Raw genomic sequence first — 24,794 nt, forward strand, 5'->3', positions numbered from 1 at the left:
GATCCTTCTAACAAGATCTTCTATTTTGGTCTTCCATAAATATGATTAAATTTTTTGTGTATTTGTACACACGTCTTATTTCTTCCTTACTTTGTATCTTATACTACTACAGGTATCAGTAAGGTAATAAACTAAAGCACTGGACAAATTAAATATCATGCAGAAGCAAAGTAAAAATGCCAGACTTTCACTATAATCCATAAATGTGATTAGTCATTTAACTTCTGGGGACAATAAATGTTGAGCCATCATCAATAGGCAATGGGCCCTGCTATAAAGTAAAGCGCTGTCAATATTTGATGCCCCTAGCAGAAAAGTTTCACCAAATGCACTAGGATTCATCCTCTGGGGACCATGAACCTCAATACAAATGATTTAATGATTTAATAAAAGGTTCAACGTTTGGTTCAACGTGTTCAGCACTAGCAGATTAGTAGGAGTTTATCTTTAGAGGACAATAATTGTGCCAATCTCTTTGTGAAAAAAAATGATAAGGGTGCTGGGATAAAAGCTGAGGGGTTAATAAAAACTAAAATTAGGAATACTCCTCAGGGTACAATGCATGTCCATTACAGAACATGAACGTTGTGTGTGGATAATGGCGACAGCAGAGGAGGTGGGGGGCATCCGCCATTTTTAATCTAGGATTCAATCATTGTCAGTATAACATTATGTGCCATCCATTGCCAGTCAGTACATATTGTGGTACTGATTTATTTATAGCGTATCAAGAGAGAGAATTTCATCCCAATGATGGAGTCATCCAACCATGTTCTGTCATGTTCTGGGGATAATAAATACCAGCGTTAAATTTCGAAATAATCCACTGTTATATAAGAGTTAAATACAGTGTAGACCTTCATTGAGCAGAGCTAAAAAACAAAAATTAACCACACTGTTACTGCTGGTAACAGTTACATTAATGATTTACTTAAATCATATATTACATACGTAATTCAAATTAAATATTTAAATGACAACCATAAAATATAACCTTTGTACTTAAAAATGAAATAAGGGTGTAAAGTGGTGCGTTTTTGTTACATTTAAAAAATAAATGCTGTCTCTACAAGCAGAACCACCTCCACTACCCCACACCCACTCTCCAGCTTACCCACACGAGCAGGTCACCAAACATGTTTTCAACCTCTACATCACACCAGGGAGGCATGCTATCAAGGCAGGAGAAAAACATTGGGGCAGATGCACCACTTCACTAACACTGCACCAAAAATAACCTTATCACCAAGTATTTGAGAATTAATTCCATAGCAACAGATGCTGTTTACGCAGCACTGACCTGGCCTGGTGCTTCAACCTGCGGCTACACAGCGGATGTTTTTCTAAATCTTTTGGCTGCCTTCCCTGGGCATATCGGATACAGTGCCAACTGAGGTTAAAGATAAGCTTTAATGGAGAGACATAAAAAAAGATAGTGATAGCTATTTTTACTGTAATTTTTGTACTATACAGTGATTAGACAGTAACTGTTAAGAACGTTGCATCTGAGACTTTGCACTCGTTTGTCACATTCACATTGAATTTGGCTTTGAATCTCACTCATTAACACAACCACTGGGATTTGGAAATACTAAAAGAACAGACTGAAGTGGTGCCATTTTGTCAGATATTGTTTAGCTTTTTAAGATGCTTGTATGGCAGGAGTTGATCTGTAAAGGTTATGTAACCCAGTCTAAGGATGATAGACTTTCAGGACTGTAGCGTCCATTTGTAACACTTCACATTTCACAAGTACAAGTACCAAAATGTTGACTCACAGGACAAGGAGTAATCAGCTGTCTGAGATGTCTGAAATCATATATAGGTAATAATCCCTGGGATGTGTAGCAGTCCAGAGTATCATCCTGCAGGGGTTTACCTTACTGATACAGTGCAGAGTGAACAGCAGTTCAGAGAGTTTCAAATATTCTCTTCAAAAGATCATCACCTGCCCGTAGACAGAATCCCCTCTCAACGAAGGTTCACTCACAGGAACAGCTGGATGAAAAGTATTATTGCTACTGGAGACAGATGCAGAGAGTCTTGGTTCATCAGTGATCCACAGCGTAGACCGTTCTCAGATGATAACATATGCTCATCGTGAGAAAAACTTCAGGTAAATGACAGCACCCAGAATGGCCAACTCCATTATAATGATGACACCTAAGAACAGCTTGTTTGTCACCAGCCTGTGAGACAGAGAAGAAAACAACAAGCAAAGGGTTTTTTTTTAAATTCAGACTGATGTTATATAAAATGTATAATCTGTGACTATGAGCTCTTCTGGGGCAGGGCTTACCGCCGTGACATGGCACGAAGAACTTTTCTACTTTGACTCAGGTTCTCTCCAGTATTTACCAACTACAAACAAAAGACAAAGGAGAGTTTGTTAGGTGTGACAACAACCAAGCACAAACTTCAGTCTATATGAAGGTAAGTGTAATGATGATCCACAGCTCACTCTGTTTCTGGTTCTGTCCAGCTGCTCCCTCTGCTCTCCCAGCTCCTCGATGATTTCTGTGCCAATTTGCTCTGTCTCATTGGCGAGGCGTTGACTTCGCTCAATACTTTGGCTGGCATTGTTCAGAGAGTCTGTACCCTGGAGCAACAAAGCTCTCTGGGACTGCAGGTGTGTCTGTGAACAGTAAGTAAAGTATTATGACAGGTTGTAGGTTTAAGAAAATGGCACCATACTTGGCACACAGCCTGACACGTACACTCTGTTGATTTTGGGAGGAATAGATGCCTTGATGGCTTCCTTGCACTGGCTGAGAAGAGGAGCCAAAACTAGGTGCTGAGTTTTTCATGTCCCTCTGCAGTTTGCCAAGATCTCTGCGGTAAAGGCGCAGCTTTGTACTCATCGCATTTCGAAAGGATGAAGGAGCAGCACGCAGCTCCTCTTCCATTCCTTGTAACTGGAGACAGATGAGAAAGCATTGTGTGATTATAGAGGTTTACATTTACATGGATATTACAATTATCATGCATCTCAGCTTGTTCACAGAGTGCTCACATGTCCATACACAATGCAGCAATGCGAACAAAGAAGGAGAAAACTGGGTTGTTTTGTTACTTTAACACATGAAAACTAAGACAACACAAAGGGTTTACGAGCATGTATGTAAACCTTTACGTAGGCGTACGCAAAGTTAAGCTAGTAGGTTGATATAAGTGAATACAGAAGAAAGCTCACCACTTCCTCAGCCTCCCCATTCCTCTCATCGAAGTTCCTCACCAGTTTCTTCTTTTCCTCTACAAAGAACAAACTTTTATTAACACGTTTAGTATTTTATTTAGCGTTAGCTAGTTGAAGAGCAGACTGTTTACCTCCTTGGCTTTTCAGAACTCTTTCTGGTATTAGCTTGAGCTCATCATACAGCGATTTGTAGATTTCGTGCAACTTCTCAAATTCCTCCGACGACATTTTGCAAGGACTATAGGCCACCTGTCCCTTTTTTACAAAACTGCTCTGCTGTAAAATACAACCGTAATAATAGACAGAACTGTAGGTTAATCTTGTAGTTTTGCTTTCACGATAATCAGATCCCCGAGACTCTTCCGCATGATGGACCTCGTGATGAGTTGCCTTAAGCGCCAGAATAAAAAAAACAAAACAAAGACTAATTTCTCTTAAAATATTACTACAAATAATATATATATAAAATTGTCACATGATAAAGTGCTACTTAATTAAACGTCACTAAATAGTAGTTAAAACACCCTAAAATGCACCTCGATATTAATTTTACTCAGGCACTACGCAGCTAGCTTTAATAGCACTATTACAAGAAAACAATGACTTTTTGGCTTCCTTTTTATGATTAATATAGTATATTTTTATGATTAATATAGTCCAATTCATTTATTTGAACACTTACCTTATATTTGTATAAGCTACAAATTGAAGCTAGCGTTCAAACAAATGAATACACGCGTTTCTTGCTAGGTCTTAAAACTACAATCCCATGATTCAGTTCGCGGCGTAGTTTTCACCCCGATGCGCTTTGCACCTCTTTACGTTTTGACATCAGCTGTTCAGCCTCCACTACGTTAGCATCCTGCTGGAAGAGATAGAAAGGCGCAAATCCGTGACATGATGTTTCTTTTATTAATTATCGCGGGGCTCGGAGTGGTGACGCTACTGGTGATTTCATTTAGACCACACATAAGGTGAGCAGCGAATTAATACATTTCATTCCATAATATAACACATTACGCGCAGGCTATTACTTGGTTGACAAGACATTAGATTGCACTGATGTAATTATGATGATGATGATGTCTATTTTCATAAGATAAAGGATGATTTTCGATCATGTAACCCCGGTGATGGTCAATTTAAATCCGTTATTTATTTCCTTATTTCTTTTTTTTATATTTCCACACAACCCTGGTTTTCTGAGCATAAAATCAATGAAACATAATGATAGAGCTGTGGGAGTTTTTGCACAGGGATGAACCGGGTCTCTTCCATCTGAGCAGCTCGGGCCTATCAGGAGCCAGAGCGTGGGAGGAGTTATATCTGTGTGCATTACTCTAGCAGAGCCATTGGTTATGGGGCGGCTCTGATCAGTGGCGTGGGTCATGCGACTTGACGCTCAGTGGGCTACAGCTAATTATTCCAAGTTTCTCTGTGAATAATCAAGCCATCTGTCAATCAGTCCACCACATACCTTAAACTGGCTGCAGGAGGGGGTCACCTGTCACTCAGTTGCAGCTCTCTACTGTACTTATAGTGTGTGTGTGTGTTTGTGTGGTTTTAATAATAATTTACTGTCTATAGAAGGTATGCAGCAGGAGGGGTGTGTAAGTCCACAGCTCGTCTGGATGGGAAGACAGTCCTCATCACTGGAGCCAACACAGGGATTGGGAAGGAGACCGCGCTGGACCTGGCAGTGCGAGGTGAGCAATCAGATTACAGTCACACACACAAATTGTTTTGGTGTATTTTATATGTTCTGTGCATCACAACTAAACAAAGCTACACAAAAAGTATGTCGTAGTGTGTACAGTGTGTACGTAAATGTCGTACACACTGCTTAGAATGAGGACACCACTATTGTTTTAATATCTTTTCATATAATTATAGGGTGCATGTCGTCAGATTACTTAAACGCTTTAAAGTCACCCTGAGATGTGAGCTGGTTTATAACCAACGTCAACAGACGCCACATTTCTTACAGGCCAAGCAAGGTTAGCTCTTATTCCGAAAGTACAGCCGTGGAGTTTTACACCATATTCTGTGATCAATGAGAGGCTTCCATTGGCTATGTGTGTGCAATGACTCTCACTGCCACTAGGGGGAGACAGGAAATCTTCACCATAGCTTTAAAACGTGAGTTGAAGTTCAACACTTTTCCGTTGCCATAGCCAAGAAACAAAAGCACTCTGTACTTTCTTTTCTTCTTTGTCTAAATGTCATTCTTGTTTTGTTCATAGTTTAGCTGCTGCTTATGTTTCACACGACAGGGGCTCGGGTGATTATAGCGTGCAGAGATGTGGAGAAGGGCGAGGAGGCTGCAGCCAGTATACGAGCTGTGTACCCCAAAGCAGATGTGGAGGTCAGAGAGCTGGACTTGGCGGATACCTGCTCTATACGAGCCTTCGCACAGAAATTCCTGAGAGGTGAGTGCAGAGAAAACCTGCGTACAGAGCTGGAGTTTTTGTGTTGTTCATTGGGTTTCACAGCTGCTCTGATGGTTTTTAGAGGTCAACCATCTTCATATCCTCATCAACAATGCTGGGGTGATGATGTGTCCCTACACAAAAACAATAGACGGATTTGAGATGCACATCGGAGTCAATCATTTGGGTAAGAACTTACAGGAACATGCAGCAATCAAGAAGTCAGTCTGTTCTGTCAAAGCTGTAGCTTTAATACACGCTGATGTTTGTGTCTTACCCCTGACAGGTCACTTTCTGTTGACATCCCTTCTGATTGGGCTGTTGAAGCGCAGCGCGCCGGCTCGGATCATAGTGGTCTCCTCTCTGGCGCACAATTTTGGCTGGATCCGTTTTCATGATCTTCACAGTCAGGGCAGCTACAACAGCGGGTTAGCATACTGCCAGAGCAAACTGGCAAATGTGCTGTTTGCCAGAGAGTTGGCTCGCAGACTCAAAGGTACACAAACAACCACAAAGATCATGGGAGAGTGGACAGACGATGCCCTCTGCTCTGTCAGAACACTCTTTACTTTTTGATTAATTATGACTGAAACGAATGCCTGGTGTATTTCTTTCATAGGTACCAATGTGACGGTGAACTCGGTCCACCCAGGGACGGTGAACTCAGACCTGACCAGACACTCGACTCTCATGACGATAATGTTCACCGTCTTCGCCTTGTTCCTGAAAACTCCACGGGAAGGAGCACAGACCAGCATCTACTGTGCTGTGGCAGAGGAACTGCACTCTATCTCTGGGAAACACTTCAGGTAGGAGACAAGCTGCTCAGTAAAAAACAAGCACATAAACAGACGACTCAAGCAGGTTCGAGAAGCTAAGAACTCTGACAGGTTGCCCCAAATGCTTATGCAAGATTGGACTAAGGCTGCAACGATTACTCGAGTAATATTTGAGGACAAAATGCATCGACAACTAATTTAGTACTCAATGACTTGTTAGTGGTGTTGTTGAGGATGATTCTCTCGTGGCGCAGTGGGATGATCAGCGTTTTGGGCGCAAGAGGCTTTGGGTTCGAAACACGGGCGAGCCGTTTGCAGGTCGGACACACACACAGACACAGCTTTGGCGTCGGGTATATTTGGGAAAACCATGACATGAGTACACGGATAATCGCAAAAATAACTGTCTAGTATCCGAGTACTAAAATACTTGTTTGTTGCAGCCCTAGATTGGATGCCTGCTCACATTATCACAGTACTATCATGCTTCCATCCTGTCCCAGCTATCACTGGGGTAATCCCTGGGCAGGTCGGCCTCCCATCACAAGGCAAATACACTAAGTGTGCACACCCAAAAGGGGCACCAATCTTAGTACTCTTAGTAATCTCTGAACTGTGAGATGTTTGTTGGCTTGACAGCATTCTGTCAGTTTTACACCGACAGTTTAAAGGTTGCCTGAGCATTTCGCTTTTGTTATTGTTGTAATGGTGCCTGTAAAGAAGATTAAAGTGCTGGTCAATTAAATTTACTGCAGGCAGTTTGATACATAAACAAATCATGCCAAAGCTGATCAAGGTCAAAGAGAAACCAGCTGATTGCGCCCAGTGATGACTCATGTCCTCATTAATCCTTAAATGTAATAACCATTCTTCCTTATCTCTCTATTTTCAGCGACTGTGTTCCTGCCTTTGTAGCTCCACAGGGAAGAAGCGAAGAGACGGCGAGGAGACTGTGGGACGCCAGCTGTGAGCTTCTTGGCATCGAGTGGGACTGATTCAACGTTTAGCCTCCATCTATCTCAGCTCTCTGAGGAGTCCTTATCATTTTATTTAGTTCATTATGGTTTTGATGTTCTGTACTTTGAACGTTTCTACCCTAAATAAGCAGTCAGGTAACTTAAGCTAAGAGGTACTAAAATGTGAAGTTGCTTTTTTGTGTAATGTAGAAATTACATTATAATAACTTGAGTCTTTTGGTGCTCTGCAACCGTTCCTCAAACCAAAACCACTCAACTGTATTATCATGTAACCACAAAAACCTTTTTAACTCTATATTTTTGTGACACAATGTGATACAGTGTAGGCAAAAAAAAGCAACTTGATGTATTATATTGCTGTAGGTTACAGTGAAGGGTCGACGCAGGGTAAAAGACCAGCATCTTTATCAGATATTGTGTTTCTCATTTCTCCAGAATCTGCAGTTAAATTTAAATCGCTTGACTTTTGTGCCAGCCAGCATTTCTAAAAACAAGTGCAGGGGTTCTTATAGTGTTTCCAGGTTGATAAAAAAAACTATTTAATATCCGCGTGAGTCTGAGCCACATTTCCAGCTTGAATCGCATAAATGTTTTCGTGCACTAGAACAAGATAAGGAGGTTTTTCTACTTTAGAGCTGGAGTCATGTCATGGCTGTACAGGCAGTGTTTGTTTTTTTTCCCCCTTTGTTCCCATTCGCATCTGTACATTCCTGAAGGAAGCACAGTTTTACATTCATAAGGATCTCCTTCTCAGCATTCACATGCAAGGTTGCCAAGAGTTTACATTACGTGTTTTATACAACATGCCTTTTACTACACTTACATTCATGTTAAGAGTTGAATGTTTACATTTTATGTAAATAAACAGGAATATTACTATAAAAAAGTTTGCTTGTGTGATTTTGCCTAGTGATCCTGGTTTGAGAGCTGTTAAAAAAATCAGAATACCTACATGCAAGATGCAGAAGAAACATGTAATATTACTTTTCACCCAGTTACAACTAGTGACATGAAGGAAATAACAGTATTAACATTGAAGTTCTCCATTTTTATTTTCTGATTTAATTATATTTTATACAAGTGATGTGGAAACAATTGAAAACAGCTGAAAATTGTTAGTTCCTGCATCAATAGAGCAGTTACTTTATTACATATTTCACAATATTTCCCCAAAGTATTGTTTTCATAGTATAAAGTGCGGCAGTGATGAGACACAAGAGTCAAAGTTAAGGAGGATTAGAGTGCATCTCACATCAAAAATGGCCTTTTTCTGTTCTGTTCTTGCTACCACAGTACGATCTGTCTCTTGTGTCTTAGAACAAGTGCAGCAAATGAAGCCGGGCACAGAGAGAGAACACCTCTAAATAAAAAACGTCCTGCTTGACCATGTCATCAGACGAGCTCTGAAGCACACACACTGGAAAGAGCAGCTTCAGCCACGCGTGTGATTGTCCTGTTAATCAACTGAAAGTGTGTGTTATGGTGGCTATACATTTGCAATATATATCGTGTTTATCCAGGTTTGTGAAAAAAGCAGGCAAAAAAAAAATACATACCAAATTAGAACGTTTGGCAACAATTAAATCCCTTTTTGAGACATAATTCGTCTCTGTATAAGTCAGTCATTGTGGATTTATATAGTTCAGCAAGAATTCAGGCAATTATAACCAAAACATGAAACAAAACTATTGACCAGAGACATAAATTACTAGAGACCTGATCTGCAACACGATCTCTAAGTGGGGATCCCTTTCTGTATCAAACCTATTACATGTTCTTGACGTCTTAAATGCCCTCAAACACTTACACTTTTGTTCTCTTTTAAAAAGAGAGGGGGAATACACACAAAACAGGTAAACATCCCCTTCACAGTTAGACCAGAGGACACGTCTTTACACACAGATGGACAAAAAGGGCAAAAACAGGGCAAAATCACACAGGAAACATGTATGTCGGAGGTTTTCCAGTCAGTTAACGATACGTTCCCTTTAGGCTGAGGTAGGAGAAAAATCTAACATGTAAGCTGAGTCACAGCGAAGATATGCTTATCCTGCGAGCCTGACTGTACCTGTTTATATCACATTTCTTTTACGTAACAGTTGTTGTCACAACCAAGTGGTAACACTATTCCCTCTCAAACACTGTACAGCAAGATATTTCCGGAGTGGAAATAAAGCACAGCGGTGAATCGTTTAGAGGCAGGAGGGCTGCTCAAATAAAAAGAGAAACTCGTCATCATCAGGTTCTCCTTTCACACCGTTTTTCAGAACTTTCCAGGTTTTACAACACACTGACAATGAGGGGAAACAAGCTAACCTTAGCACACACAGCAGAGTGACAAGAGGAGTAGCATGATCTCAAATGAGAGAAAATAAAGACAATGTGACGCTGCGATGTAAAACAATAGGAAATGTGGTAAACAATACAAAATGGAGGACACCAGTATTACACATAAAACCCTCTTTACCAGGGTAGTAACACTGCATATGAGGAAAAAACAGCCTTTTGTGGCTCTAGAGGGAGTCTAGCGATGTGATGAATTAATAAAGTGATCAGGCTTCTATAACCCACTTCTCATCTGTGTGAGCCAACAGTTCAAGGCAGTGTTAGACACCATAAGCGTGACATATTCATAACAGACGAAGGCATCATTCTGAATAAATGTAAGGGTTTAGGATTTATAAGCCTGTATTCACACCTGACAGGGATGTGGCATAATAAATCTGTGGAGCAAAGCTTTCTACTAAAAAGTGAATGTTAGCAGGACACAGCTAGAGCCACATGATTCTGCTACACAGTGAACCTTTGTGTAAACATTGTTGATAATTATGTGTCCAGAACTTCTGAAATTGCAGCTCCTTTGCACCTGATCTCTTTAAGAGATGCTGACTTTACCTGGCGTTGGGTCGGCCTTGGCGCTGCTGCGATGACTTGTTGTTGTGTTCAGACAGCCACTGGCAGCAGATGTTCTGCATCACCGAGTCTTGTGCTCCTTCAGCAGCCTGAAGGACGTCCTGGACCAGTGGGCCCGCCCGGCTCGGCTCCAGCTTGACTGCCAGCAGATACGCTGGCCTCAGCTTGCTGCACAGCAGGTAGGCTTTAATCTGTAGACAGAGGTGTTGACAATGACTGTGTTGAATGACATGATACAATGAATAACAGGAACAACAAAGTCACTGTTAAGTGAGTATAGAAGCTATGAGTCAGGTGTTTCTCTGCTCCTCACACTTTGTCTCAGGAACAAGTATGAAACACTACCTTGTTTTCTGTGCTCTTGATCTCCAGGATGAGACTTTCCAGCTCTTTGGCCTAAAGCAGAACAAAGATCAGACTGGCTTCATGGCCAAACACACACCACAGTTATCACAATATGCTCGTATAGCAAAACTTTTGTGTCACTCACATCAGCTGGTCCCTTGTCTGCAACGGAGACGCAGCTGAGGATGAGGGCATCACAGTCGTTCTTGGTGGCAGTGCCTGATTCTCCTACACATTTAAGCAGCTGCCGCACAGATCCATACTGCTTCTGATGGACCAGCCTTTGGCCAGCACGCACATAGACAGCCTGGGACTCCAGCTGAAAGTCCTGAAGGAGAGAGAGAAGGCAGCACAACACAAGTATTTCAGTTTTTGTCTCAGTAGGAACACATCTTGACACATGAAAATTAGAGATCATAAAATAAAGTTAAATACTCATCTGACATTAAACATACCTGTATGACTCTGTAAGCAATTCCAAAACCCTCTTCTATGTTTTTTCCTCCAAGCATCACCTGCAAAAGTAAACGACCATTCCCAGTGAAAACATCTCACTTTTACGCTGTCTGAATTAAGAGTGATGGGCTAAAAACTCCCAGGATCTCACCTTGCAGGCGACATCAACTTTCATAGGGCTTCCTCCGAACAGTGTTGGTAGTGAACTGGACCCAGAGGACTTGGGGGAAGGTGTATTAGTCTGTGTAACCTTGGGGGATGTGGCAGTCTCACAGCGGTGGAGGAAACGGGTCACCTCCAGCTGGAGCTCGATTGTATTCATGTGCCTGACAAACAAAACAAATACAGGCTTTAAAAAACAAAACCACAAAAAAAACATTCCATATAATGAAAAACTAAAAATAAAAAAAACAACCTGGACACATCACTGGATGGCATCATCTTCCTGAAAGAGTTGACCTGTGACTTTCTCCTCCCGGCACTGCGACCCTGCTGCTCCTGCAGGTATGTCCTCAGATGCTCTTTGGCTCTGACCAACCAGCGCTGCGCAAAGTCAGGTTTAAGGTCAGAGGCAGGGTCACCTTTCTCATATGTGCAGGGACAATTTTAAAACGTGAGACAGGAAGACATACCTGCTGTTCTCCCAGCTGCAGGTATGAACTGGCTCCTTGTGTAAAAAACCTAATACAGGTCATGGCTGCACGGACATGATCCTGAACAGACAAACAGGTTTTAATAAATAATTCTTGAAAAATATTGAATAGTTGTATACAGCCAGAATATATGTACAGAATCACTTCATATTAAAAGGGTCACAAGCATTACCCCCAAGAATTTGAACTCTAGAAACAGGACTCTAACCATCATAAACTGCTGGAGCTGGTAGAGAGAGTGAAAGTATCTGCGCCGCTGCAGGAACTGGCAGGAGGCAATAAGGTAGCGGCTGCATGTCTCCAAACTGGGGTCCAATTTTTCTAGTGTGCCCTGCAGCATGCCAAGATTCCCTCGCTCCAGGCTGGGCTGCAGCACTCCCTCTAGAAACACCTCCTCTGGGCACTCCTGAGGCACGAAAGAGTACAAAAACACATGTCAAACTTTAACACTACAACAGTGGTAGTTTTGACTTGTCCTTTTTTGTATATATGCCCCATTAAAAAACTTCACCACAGCTAACAAACTTGGCCCCGTTTAAGGCCTTGGCAGAACAGAAGGGAGTGTTAAGAATATCTGCAGGTGGGTCAAATGATGCTGACTACACTTTAACTGCATGGTAAAAGTACACTACTTTCAGACTGGGACCATTTATTGTGTTGACGATTCCAGTGTATGTAAAAGAAATGGTAGAAGCAGACAATAATACAGCGTACTGAGGCCCACCTTCTTTAGCAGGCACGTCAAGGCCTCTGTCATACCGTCATGACGCATATAGAAGCTGATCAGTGCCATGTGAGTGCCATATGTGTTCAGGTAGTACAGGCACTCCTGGTGGAGGTGATTGCTCTGCGTCTGTACTTCTGGTCGCTCCATGGATCCGGCCTCACACAAGGCGTCCTCCAGCTCCCGCAGTGACGCAAGTATGTCTTCATCAAAAGACTGGTGCACACAGAGAAACACACACAGTCACACAAAAGGTCATGTTTGAAGTATAAAACCATCTTCTGCAGATGTAATTAGTACTCATTTGTTGCCTTTATTACAGAAGAGTAAGTGTGGTCAGCTAGAAGACATGTCACTGAACCACAAAGGGAAGTATGACACAGCCCTCTAACTTTCTTTCCATCTGGAAACTCCCATGTAACCCAGGCCAAAACGTGGAGTTAGAACCTACTAGCTTCCCCTCAGTGTAAGAAGATTCTTACAGTGTCATGTAGCAGAGGGGGGGTGAAGTAGTCTTGCACATTCTGTATCTGTTCTGAGGGCTGTGACCTCAAGTCAACCATACTGTTTGTTACTGCAGATTTACACTGTTTGATCAAACTATACTGCTTGTTGTGGCACCTCACTTCTGCTTCCGTGTGGGTGATAACAGAGGAACTAGCATGCTGTAGTGAAGCCATTTATATAAAGAACAAGTGTCTTCCTACTGTGGTCAGAGTGGGCCGGACTGTCGTCTCCAGGTGCTGCACCACCTCCTGCAGCAGTAAAGGACCCAGATTTAGCTGGTTGCGGTCCACTGGTGGCTTCAGGCAGCGGGTAAACTTTTCCCTTGCTCCAGTAAGGTTTCCTGCCTTCAGAGATGCCATGCCCCATGCCTGCCACACCCCTCCGGGGTCAAGGCCACTCTTGGTTGACACCTGGCAACAAAGCAACAATGAATTTAATTTTCTGGTAGTTTATTCTGATTAATGAACAAATAAACCTCAAGCTGTTTCACCTCCACTGCTAGCTGGTAGTATTCTGCTTCCAGCAGCTGATTACGCAGACGTGTGACAGCAGAAGTTTCCAGAATGTCATCCAGAGAGGGAATATATTTGTAATTGGCTGTCACGAGTATCTTAAGCACGTCTACTTTACTGATGTAACTGTGGACAGAGAGAACAGAAGAGGAAGCACAAATCTAGGTATGATGACAAAACAGTGAAAGACACACAGACACCTATTTACACAACATGTACTAACTAAATGAGGCAGTGAGTACTTTCCCAAGTTTGGCTCTAGTGTAGGTAATTTCTTCAACTACCCTCATAATTTGCTGTGTCATATGGTGTGGTAACAACACTGCCACACCAAAAGCCTATGCGTACGCACCTTGTCAAGACCAGTCAGAGCAGAGGACTCGATGTGACTTGACGTGAGTGCTTTGGGTGTTACAATTCACATTATTGTGACATATATATTAGTTCAGGGTGTGAGACTTTTACATAATTCCTTGAATAAGTGCAACCAGTTTCAACCTGACAAGGTTTATATAACCAGAGGACAGAAAAATCCTGCGAAACAAGATGGTCCAGATGCACATGTGACTATGATGCTTTCTATTTACTTTTCTTTTTTTTTTTTTTTTTTACATTATGCATTCTGGCTTCTGAACTAATGTCTCAGATGCCATCAAACAAACATCACAATGTACCAGGGTTTTAACCTACCTATCACACAGAGCAAGATCCTGGCTGTGGCCAACTTTAACAAACATCAGTTTTGCACTGAACAAAAGCTGCCGCATGATGTCGGTGAGGAGGCAGGCGTCCACCTCTGGGTTGGTCAGCTTACAAGACAAGGAGCGGCAGTGCTTGATAAGATGATGACCACAGGCAGCCTGGTTACTGTGCAGAGACAAAATGGCCACGCAGAGGTGCAAACTGGGAGCCTAAAGGATTACAGGGTTTTAAACAGGAAGGTGAGCTCGCGCACAAACTCCCAAGAAGCTGCCAAATTTAAAGAGTTAGCAAAAATACACAAATACAGACCTGTTCATAGTAGAACTCACTCCGTAGCTGCTGGTTTTCTGCAGGGTTGGAGCTGAGCTGAATCTGTCGCTGGGCGACTTCAGGCACACAAAACACTCCATCCAGAGCTTCCCCTGTAACCACAGGGTTGCCAACCACTGCACAAAAACAGAACTCGGTAAAACAGGGTGAAGCTGGTCATTATAGCTTCTATTCATTACTAAATTAGGGATGGAAAAATTAGTTTGGATTTTAGGAGACATAAAGATCCAACCACAGCAAAAAATCTTTTCATTTACCTTCAGCAGGTTCCTGGTCATCATCAGAACTGTAGATGGAAAAACATCATTTATGTTTTTTTTTTTTTTTAGAAATTACAAGAACATATGTATATGTATGGTCCTACAGTAAAATTCTTCTAGTTTTAATATGTCTTATCTATCTTATCTATGAAATTCTTAAGCGTTAAGGAGCATACTCTGGATGAAAGTAGGAGTAACACTGGTCACAGACTCGGACTTCCTCTCCTGGACACCCCTCAACAGGCATCTTCCGCTCAGAACATGCATGACACACCAGGCGTCCACACCTCCGACAATGATGCCTTCTGTTGAACTAGACGTGAGTTAACAAAAGACAAATGACCATAGTTAATTGATTAGGCATCAACACTCTCTTTCTGTCAGTGAGTCTCTGCCAACTCACCATGGTGAACCTCTCACGCTTGCAGACCATGCACACATGCTGCTGGGTGTCTGGAACCCAGTCTTTACGAGCTGGTGGTTGGTCTGGAGGCTGGAACTTGGCCGGAGAACGGCGCTTTTTCCCAGATGAGCCTCTATCCTTTTCCCTGTCTGTGCTGCTTATAGAGGGGGTGTGTGTTGGTGTGCTGCCTATAACGAAATAAGTAAACACAAATAAGTAAACAATCCGTATAATTGAAATAACTTAAAAATGTCACATTTTCACAACTACGTCAAAGCAAACATCTCACTTGAGGATGATGCTGGAGAATCCATTCGACTGGATGACAGAGAGGAGCTGTCTTGTGCAGGACACTGCATTAGTGCTTCCTTGAGGCTGATTACAGAGTCTGAAAAAAAAACATTTTTATTCACAACAAGCAGTAAATGGGTGTTGGTTATCCTTTGTTTAAATACTAAAATGAGCTCTGTACTGACCAGATCGAGACCTCTCTCTGGGTGCGCAGGAGAAGTCAAGGGCCTTGCAGGCATATGCTTCCAAAAGCTTATCAATGTCCTCAGCACTGAAGCCAGCCTCCTGGCTGACCACCAGGTTCCGCAGGGTTTGCACCGCCACATCCGCCCAGTCCACCTTCAGATTCATCAGCAGCTGCTCGAGCATCAGCAGAGGGTCTGACAGCAGGGGAAAATACTCCTGCCTGGCAGCTGGTGGCAGAGTCAACAATACCTGTAGGAAGAAACAGATTTACTGAACAATAGAAAACATTTTACCTTTATAAAAACCAATATCTGAAAAAAAAACTGTTAATACCGACTGAATAGAACACATAATCCAGTTTCCAGTTTTATTTTTAAATGTAAGGAATTGAAAGTTGCAAAATGTGTTTCCGACAAGCCAGGATTCATAGAAGTAATGCAAGGTTAGACATAGGTTCCAAGAAGGGATTGTTACTGATGTCTAAAGGGAAATTACATGAAATGTCAGGCAACTGCAATTCTAAGAAACACAAAGAAGAGCAACTACATGTCCTGTCCTTGAAGTAAACGTGTGTGGATTAAACACAACTTAAATATTTACCTTAAACAATGACCAACAAATTTCTAGGATTGTCTTTTACATGCACTATATGAAGAGGACCACTGTGCACGTCCTCACAGTTACAAACCTTGGAGCCCAGATGAAGGGCGTGGATGTGTTGCCGCCGAGCTGGAGACACCTGCCTCTGAAAATGTAGGGTGAGGTAATCAGCCAAGAAGTGGCACGCAGCCAATCCGGGGCGGCGATCCAGAGCACGCTCACAAACGTCCAGGCCAACTACAAAATCTGAGCCCTCAAGGCCCTCAAGCAACTAAACAAAAAGAAATGAACAAAAAAGAGATAAGAGATCGTCAGTCCTCCTGAGAAATGCATGTATAGCCTTTTGATTTTGTGTTAACATGTGATATGAACCTCAAAAGCTTCATCGGTTTGTCCCTTTTCCAGCAGGTAAAGTAGATGCTCAGTCTGCAGTTGCAGTATCAGCTGGTCAGGCACAGGATACAGCTCCACCCACTGTTTACAGAGAGAAAACTCCTGCAAAGAAAAACATAACATATAATGTATTAGGAGAATAAGGGGTTAATTTAATTATTAACCTTGTGCAGATCTGTTGTTGACCTACCTTTGACTCAAGGATCATGGAAAACACAGATTCAGAGTTTGTCTTGGATACCGTTCTGAGCTCCTGCCAAGTCGCCCAGGGCAACGGAGGCTGTAAATTTAACATCTGTGGCAAAAGAACACGGCACAAACAGCCCAGGAGTCACAACAGAAAGTCAACTGAAGAGACAAGTAAGGTAAATAAGTCATAAATTCCTTCAGTCACATAACAATAATTAAATTCAATCACTTAAGTCAAGTACCCACATGTAATATTTCATAAACTCTCCCACTAAAACAAATAAAGCAGCTCAGCTGAGCATTACCAAACGGTAGATGTCCAGTTCCTGCTTCTTATGTTGGAGGTCAGTTCTCAGCAAGGACTCTGTGTTGGGCTCACTGAGGCAGAACTCAAGCAGCTCGAGGCAGGCTGACAGGGGCCACCGCTCCAGAGCCTGGAGGGCAACGCGGGCTCGCAGGCTGGCATCCTGAACTCGGAACAAGTGACCTATTCCTTCCTCACCATCTAATCACATATAATCAAGTAAGCAAATAAGAAAAACAATAATAACATCATTTTCTTGATTCTCACCTTCTAATGCAGAACAGGCAAGTAAGCAATCTCTTAGCGCCCCCTCCTGGCTGCAGCCTTGTCCATACAGCTCCAGCAGACTGAGGGCCCGGCTCAGGTCTTTGGAGACAAGGGCATTCTCAAAAGCCTGAGCAGCCACAGCCTGAGTAACTTCTTCTTGAGGGCCAGAAAGCAGCAGACTGGCAAGTGGTTTCCCACAGACAACTGCCCCAAGCCCAGCGGAACCTTCCTCGCCCTCGCTTATTGAAGTCCCAAGCACGGGTTCAGCCATGGTAAGAAGGTAAGCACGGAGAACAGGGAACTCCTTCAGGAGGTTATCAGCTTCACGGGAAATTTGTTCACCATCAAGAACAACCTCTTTACGGCCGCTGCGGAAATATCCGGACCATCCAGATGATTGTGTCCGTGCAGGTTCTCCTTTACAGGCACTCAAACATGCCAGCGTAGCAAGTAACGGTGAGCGGGACTTCAGGAAGGACAGGGCCGATGGTGTGAGGAGAAAATAATTTGACAAAGATGAAGACGAAGAAGAAGAAGAGGAAGAAGAAGAGGGGGGAGATGTGGAGAGGTTGGAGGGTGTAGTGGAGTGGTCTTCTACTGAGACCTCGGAATCAGAACTCTCATTAGACTGCGGTTCTGAGATTTCCAGAGTGGTCATGTGATCCTTAGCATGGCGTTGGAGCAGAAGAGACAAACTAGCAATAGTGAATGCTCCATCTTCTTTCTTAGCCTGAGCAGAGTCTTCTTCATCACTTGAAGAGGAGCTCCACATAGGAAGACTCACGCAGCATCGCTGGACAATCACCTGTTGGACGCTCAGCCGCAGACCTTCTTGCTGCAGCAAAGACATCACTCTGGAGATGGAAATGGGAAATGGAGACTTCTTTCAAATCACATATAAAATGAAAATGAAAAGACATTTAACTATTACTTTCTTTGCATACCTGTCAGGAGACACCTGTCTGTCAAACAGCAGGTGTGAGAGAAGCTGAAATGGGGCTTGAAGCAACACCAGCAGTGAATTCCCAAGTTTCACTTCACTGCCCTGGTCTAAGAGAAACAACAGAAAAAAGTTCACAAGATGGAAGAATCTAAAAGAGACACAAAAAGGCTTTCATCGTTCATCAATGACAAGATGCATTACCTTCAGAAGTGAGGCTACGCACTAACACAGATGCCATTGTGTTAACGTAGTCAAAGAAACTCCGTACAAAATCAGGTCTGGCAAGTTCTCTGTCTGGCTCGAAGGGGCAGAGCTGATCCAAAGAACGAAGTAGCTGCTTCATGCTGGAGCGCACAGGATGAGCATCCAGCTCCGACTGCTTCAGACTGGCCTGTTCAACCAGCAGCGCCAGAAGAGCACTGCCCACACTGCCCTCTGTTACATGAGAAGTAAAATCAGAAAAGGAAAGAAAGCAAACTACATCAAGCAGAGCATATGATGGGCCCCACCTGTGCCATCTGTAGCAGTGCTCAGATTGTGCAGGGTGCCCTCCAATCGCTGAACCAGAATGAGCCGAGCAGAAATGCACTCTTCACTCAGGATTGGATGGCAACAGAGCAGCGCTTCCTGGATGCAGCAACCAAATGGGCGTGCAGTCACTTGGTCTTCACCAGCAGCTTCTATGAACCAGTGTTGATAAAAATTTGATAACTATTTTTTATTCCACTGCTAGACATGCAAGCATTTGCATTTACCTGCTTTGACTGGGCCTTTATAGGTGCCTGAGTGATTCAGGATCTTGCTGATCTGTTGCAATACCATCGGAAATCCACAGATTCCATCAGAATGAGGCACTTTACGGTCAACTCGTACTCCTGGAAAAGCATAAAGGGATTAAATGTTTAAAAGACACTGCACAAAAAAGTCTTCCTTTGTTTCATTCATCATGTCAGGCTTCATACCCCGAGCCTCCAGGCTGCTGTGGAGCCTGCGCTCCGCTGTGTCCAGCAGCTGTCGGGACGTCTTCCAGAGCTGACAGTGGCAACATGCCAGGTCGAAGGCAGCCATGGCTGCTGGGCTGAGCTCCTCTAGCAGTGAGTAAAGGAGGCCAGAGGTGTCCGAAGAGGAGAGGCTTAGCCAGTAGCCCTCCTCCAGTGAGGGCAGAGGGTGAGCTTGGGTGCTGAGGAGACGATCTGCTATGTCTGAGATGGAGTAGAAAGCCACTCCTGGAAGAAAACACGGGTATATGAATTATCGACTATTCAACAGTTTTGCTCACTGTATTCCTTGAGTTGGAGGAATAAGAAGTGGAAAAGAAAACAACATAAAGTGACACCTGCAGCAGCTGCGCTGCCGATGGCCTGCAGTGTTGATCGTCCACTGCTGCCCAGCCGAGTTCTCCCTGTGACTGGCACAGCTGCAGACCCCAAGCCCTCAGAAGAGGAAGAGGATGAAGACATTGACTGACTTTCCATCTTCTGCTCCACCTGCCCCAACTCCATCAGGACTTGTTTGTAGCGTTCCATGAACACCAGCTCACCACTGCAGGCAGATGCCTCCAGATCAAACACTACAGAAACCTGCAGAAAAGCCACGTGGGGCATAGATGTACACATGTTACTCACAAACAATACTTTTAGACATACGTTTAACACTGTATTAGTCACAGACCTGGTGTGCCTCCATAAAGTTTCCTCGGCGGATGCAGGACATTAACAGGGATTCTGGAGGGGACAACATAGCTGGGACCAGCCAGCTGTGAGGTCCTCCACATGGGCAAAACTCCACTTCCACAGAACCCGCCACTGGCCCTCCTCCACCATCTGGCAAAGCACAATACATATGAACGAACCCAAACAACCTTTTCCAGAGATTCAATAAAATCTTCTAAAAAACTTCTTTTACAAATGTTAAAGGAAAAATTAAATTTACACAGGCCCAGAAAAGACAGACCACAGTTTACGTCTTACCTGATGCACTTGTGCTAACTTCTCCGTTGTGTTGCTCTATGGAGTTGAGTCTCTCTGTAGTATGTCGTCCTGGTTTCCTCCTCCTCCTTAAGCTTGAGCTCTTGCTGCGTGCCAAAGAAGTAACAGCAGAGCCAACAGCTGACGTCTGGAGGGGACTTTCTGAACCTGAGAGATGAGTGCATTGTTATTTTCCATCATGAAGAATAAAGATAAATGAAAACACCTGAGGACATGTCCGTGGCTCACCATTGCCCTGGTTGCTGGTGATGATCTGCAGCCGCCACTGAGCCTCTGCAGTGCGTTTGGACAACCTCTGCAGGCGAGTCCCAAAAGTCTCAGCAGTTACAGAGCAGCCCAGATTCGCCGCCACCTCAGCCTCTCGAAGCAGCGCTCTTCCCGCCTCTTGTCCCTCCTGCTGACCCATCACACACATGCCCTCCAACCCTTCTTTTAGCAGCTTCAGAAAACCCTCCATGGCAGTGACATCAACTAGAAACCCCTTGCAGCCCTGGATGAGATGTCCCAGGTCCAGGTGGCCAGCTGGTAAATGCAGCTTGTGGCCACCCCTCAGGCCACCCTCAGTCTCCTCCATCTTTGCTTTGGTGTCTGATTCTATATTTGATTGATTTGTACTTAACAGGTCAGTGTTTAGATTTGTGTCCTTTTGGGTTTGTTGGGCAAAGTCAGCAGTGGACAAGAACAGAAGGGAAAAGATATTCTCCAGGAGTTCCAAGCGGAACATGACAGGCACAGTCTCCAGATAAAGCTGACACTCTGATAGGTACTGCTGAAACATCAAATGGCAACCTTGGAAATACAACAAAAAGAGAAGTCTGAATATAATTCACAACTGCAATAAAAAACAAACTGACTAAATTCCAATCAGCTAAAATTAGCAAAGAGGAAACTCAGATATTATCTGCCATGAAAATAAAACCTCACTGCATAAAAGGAAGCAAGTTTTCAAACCTTCTGAGGATGTTTGGTTTTGATCCATATCTGCTGTTGAGGGCTGGTGCTTCTGTATGGACTCACACTCAGTGCAATTTGAGTATTTATGTGCATTTACACACAGTGCGTAGATGGCATACTTCATGGCACAGAAGCCCTGGAACAAAACAATGTTCCTTTGCTTGCTGGAGCTGAGAGTGCTGACTCCCTCATTATCCTCTGCAAGAGACAAAAATAGGAACCACGGTGTTATATTTTGTGTTTTAGACTAGACCTAAAAAAAAAGTGTTTTATACAAACCTGTGTCTGGTGAATTTGGCAGTTGCTGTAGTAGATCTATTACCCTGCGCTCTTCAAACTGTGTCAATGGAGTCAGAGAGTGCAGAATATAGAGGGCTGAGTGGTTGTCCAGAGTGTGGAGCTGCGCCAGCAATGCCTCCATTGAAATCCCTCTACACCAGACAAAACACAAAATAAATACAAATCAAAAATAAAAACGTTGGAAACAGTTGGACAGTTAAAATTAGGATTCAAATTAAAACGCTTACGGATTGTTGTTTTTACACCATTCAAGTATTCCGAGCTGTGATGACAAAAGATCGGCGAACTCCTGCAGAACAGAGTCGTTGAATGCACCCTGAAAAGATAATACAGAACACATCAAACTGTGGCACTTAACACATGTGAGGGCAGCTGCATGATTCTGGTTCTGACCTGCTCTTTGTGAAGGATGCTGAGCAGCGTTTGTGCCGAGCTCAGACTGCGACACTGCATCCATCCCAGCAGCAACACCAGACGAGACAATGGCTGGAACTCAAGCTGTAGCAAGTCTTTCAGCAGAGTGAATTCCTCATGTTTAATCAGGTCAAGTGCAGTAACCTACAACAAAGAACATATATTTTTACATTATAGAATTTTATCACATGCAGTTAATAACCAACTTTCCCAATTAAGAAGACAATACTCCTGAAAGAAGAGTGATCTGGCTTACTTACCAAGACCTGCTCCAGGAAGTGCTTTCCACTACTAAGGCACTCAAAAAAGATGGTTTTCCAGATGGACGGGCGATCCTTGTGGCAACATAAACTGAGGCAAAGCTTTTCTGCTTCAGGAAGGTCAGCTAAGAGGGCGACAATAAAATATTGAGGGGAAAAAATAATTAATGTGAATGAGATCTTGGGAATGTATTTAGAGAATATCATGTATCTCCTGTATAGGCTGAACCATAAAATCATACTTGTGTGAAAGAAGTGAAGCTGACACCAACAAACAAACAAAGAAAACAGGAAAAGGTCACATGTAAACTTTCCTGACACCCTGTTAAACTGCCACACTCAAAGACACAGAAGCAGAAGTGTGATTAAAAGAGTGAAGTCATCATGCCAATGTTTCTCCTCTAAGTAAAGTTAGAGTACCAGTGCTATAAAACAAAAGTCAAGCTAACCACAAAGACAGCTCAGAACAAGGACTGATTTACAGGAACATGGCTGCACCACAAACTGCAAATTAACATCAACATTCATTACAGTAACTGGCTCTTATTGACTACAATTAGAGGCAAATCGTGTCTGTCCCTAATTAATTCTAAGTCACTACCATTGAAAACAGTCAAATGTCAAGAGTAATGTAAACTTTCTAACCTTGGGTGTCAGGTGAGGTCCTCAGCAGGTGATCTCTCTGCAGCCTCAAAGCAGTGGAGCAGTATGTAGAGACGAGAGCATCACACCGAGGGCGAAGCAGGGAGCTGAGTATCCTCTCTTCTTTCAGGGGGCCATCTCTGGCAGCCCACAGTGCTTCACACAACGCCTCCAGCTGCCTATCTCCTCTGTGAGAGCTCCATGGCATCACTGCCAAAACAGAGTATATCTCCCCCACCCACTCCTCCACCTTCTCTGGTCTTCTCTCTGGCTTTCCCAGTTTCTTCATCAGGTGTTGGATGAATGTGTGCTGTAGAGTAGGGTCTTCTGGGCATGACTGGTCCTAGAGAAGACATTCAAAATGCTTTGTTTATATTTTCTACTAAAATGTTTTTTTAAACATTTGATTTTTTTGACCCTACCTGTAAAAAGTGTGCCAAAGTTTGGGCAAGTCTTGGCTTCTTCTTCTCCAATAGCATTCGCAGGCAAGACTCAATAGCAGCAGTTCTTGGACTTTCTTGCACCTTCTGATCAGACTGTTTATCCAAAAAAGCCTGCTGCAACTCCTTTTGAACGATAGTTAAAACATAGTTAAAGATATTAAGATAAAAAAATGTTGTGTAGTAAAATAAAAATAACATTTAACCTTCTGAACATTGTCTGGTATCCCCTCTGATCCCAGTTCCTCCAGGAGTAACAAAAACTCCAGCTCTCTTCTTATGTTGGGAGGAACCTGTGGTGAAAAAGAGGAAGGCAAAGTTTGGATTTGTTTTTGCACATTTGTACAAAATTTGAGTTCTCTATTGCCCTAAACCTATTATAATTGTATGTAAATCTTTGCAATTGTTTAGAATTACCCGTTCTTCTGTCCATTTCTCCAGGACCTGCAGCCAAAACCAAGCCAGTTTGTGTGGACTGCCTAAAGACTCCCATCTATAAAAGCATAATTTACACATTAATTAAAAAGCAAGTGTACTGCATATGCTAAATTGTTATGAGAATGTAACTCACTTCAAGCTGTAAGGATGGCAGACGATAGCTTTGATTATGTGTCGCAGGTTTTCTGAAATTTCTCCTGCTGAGTTATTCAGCTGTGGCACACATGCACTCGCCAGCTCCCACTCTCCATGCTGCAGGCACCTCTTGAAATACTCAAACAGGTCCTGAAGTGAAGTCTCCGCTTCACGGCCAAAAGGATGCATGGTCCCTTTCGCTGTGACCCTCCTATGTTCAGCAGTCACACCCGAGGACGCACCTTTACTACCAGGTAGCCAAGGAGCACCCTTGAGCTTTCTTCACCTGAAAGTTGTAGTTGTAATCAAAGTTACAATAATATAACCCTAACAGTGCATCCTAAATCTGCATACTCCTGTGGTTTCGACTTTTATCCATTATTTAGGGCGAGATTTCACGTTAATAATTTAACTTATCCTTTTTTTTAATTCGTTTATCAAGACGATGACTTTCGGCTTTTAGTTCAATCCCCTTTATGCATCTTCGTCACTCGCTTCTCATAAGATTTGACAGCTCTCTTTCTTGTTAGCGTTAGCATTAGCTAAAATGTGCCTGAGTGGCGGTGGCTGGAACAAGTTAGCTGACTTCTATAACAGCTAACATGCACGTATCCTTTCGTACCTATAAACCTTTCACAAGTTTTCCAGTAGTCAATAAAGTTACTTACACATGTCTTTGTGCTTTTTCTTCACCCTAATTAGGGATTATTTACGCTCTAAATTACGACTCCGTCTCGCCCTGTTATGCTAGCTGCATAACGAAGGTCATGTGACAAAATCAGCTGATTCTCAGACGCTGGTTGGTCAAAGGTTGGCACGAGGGGGGCGTTCCAGTGCGGCGCGCTTGGATGCCTTCAAGTCAAT

The 24,794-nt window shown here is 43.1% G+C and overlaps 3 protein-coding genes across 5 annotated transcripts; 1 reads left to right on the top strand and 2 right to left on the bottom strand.

Annotated features, from left to right (window-relative positions):
- Window positions 1-908: 908 nt before the first annotated feature.
- vti1b (vesicle transport through interaction with t-SNAREs 1B) lies at window positions 909-3,571 on the bottom strand. The gene is made up of 6 exons (XM_028395383.1): window positions 3,328-3,571; window positions 3,194-3,252; window positions 2,718-2,915; window positions 2,462-2,635; window positions 2,300-2,361; window positions 909-2,189 (listed from the first exon to the last, which is right to left on the bottom strand). Exons 1-6 carry the CDS (start codon window positions 3,422-3,424, stop codon window positions 2,096-2,098), a joined length of 684 nt encoding a protein of 227 aa, XP_028251184.1. The 5' UTR covers window positions 3,425-3,571; the 3' UTR covers window positions 909-2,095.
- A 462-nt stretch (window positions 3,572-4,033) lies between these two features.
- Window positions 4,034-8,152, top strand: rdh12 (retinol dehydrogenase 12). Of its 3 annotated transcripts, none has more exons than XM_028394657.1 (7): window positions 4,034-4,170; window positions 4,784-4,902; window positions 5,470-5,625; window positions 5,708-5,812; window positions 5,912-6,121; window positions 6,245-6,434; window positions 7,297-8,152. In XM_028394657.1, exons 1-7 carry the CDS (start codon window positions 4,094-4,096, stop codon window positions 7,397-7,399), a joined length of 960 nt encoding a protein of 319 aa, XP_028250458.1. In that variant the 5' UTR covers window positions 4,034-4,093; the 3' UTR covers window positions 7,400-8,152. The 3 variants fall into 3 exon arrangements, with proteins under 3 accessions (XP_028250458.1, XP_028250459.1, XP_028250460.1); XM_028394658.1 differs by having other exon boundaries at window positions 4,097-4,170; window positions 4,787-4,902; XM_028394659.1 differs by lacking the exons at window positions 4,034-4,170; window positions 4,784-4,902 and adding an exon at window positions 5,043-5,335.
- A 271-nt stretch (window positions 8,153-8,423) lies between these two features.
- On the bottom strand, window positions 8,424-24,701 carry zfyve26 (zinc finger, FYVE domain containing 26). Its single transcript, XM_028394656.1, has 43 exons — window positions 24,599-24,701; window positions 23,929-24,216; window positions 23,775-23,850; window positions 23,564-23,650; window positions 23,340-23,483; window positions 22,921-23,260; window positions 22,276-22,400; window positions 21,995-22,159; window positions 21,829-21,917; window positions 21,581-21,732; window positions 21,299-21,499; window positions 20,576-21,136; window positions 20,330-20,494; window positions 20,031-20,182; window positions 19,696-19,939; window positions 19,322-19,585; window positions 19,115-19,234; window positions 18,869-19,039; window positions 18,561-18,794; window positions 18,361-18,466; window positions 17,417-18,270; window positions 17,151-17,350; window positions 16,847-16,951; window positions 16,636-16,758; window positions 16,352-16,534; window positions 15,663-15,912; window positions 15,476-15,574; window positions 15,187-15,374; window positions 14,960-15,096; window positions 14,781-14,809; window positions 14,503-14,639; window positions 14,182-14,402; window positions 13,470-13,617; window positions 13,180-13,389; window positions 12,473-12,688; window positions 11,957-12,154; window positions 11,728-11,808; window positions 11,511-11,638; window positions 11,247-11,421; window positions 11,095-11,154; window positions 10,785-10,967; window positions 10,640-10,690; window positions 8,424-10,485 (listed from the first exon to the last, which is right to left on the bottom strand). Exons 2-43 carry the CDS (start codon window positions 24,117-24,119, stop codon window positions 10,273-10,275), a joined length of 7,776 nt encoding a protein of 2,591 aa, XP_028250457.1. The 5' UTR covers window positions 24,120-24,216; window positions 24,599-24,701; the 3' UTR covers window positions 8,424-10,272.
- Between the last annotated feature and the right edge of the window lie 93 nt (window positions 24,702-24,794).

This window comes from Parambassis ranga, chromosome 22, assembly GCF_900634625.1.
Source record: "Parambassis ranga chromosome 22, fParRan2.1, whole genome shotgun sequence".
NCBI classification, from domain to species: Eukaryota; Metazoa; Chordata; class Actinopteri; family Ambassidae; genus Parambassis; species Parambassis ranga.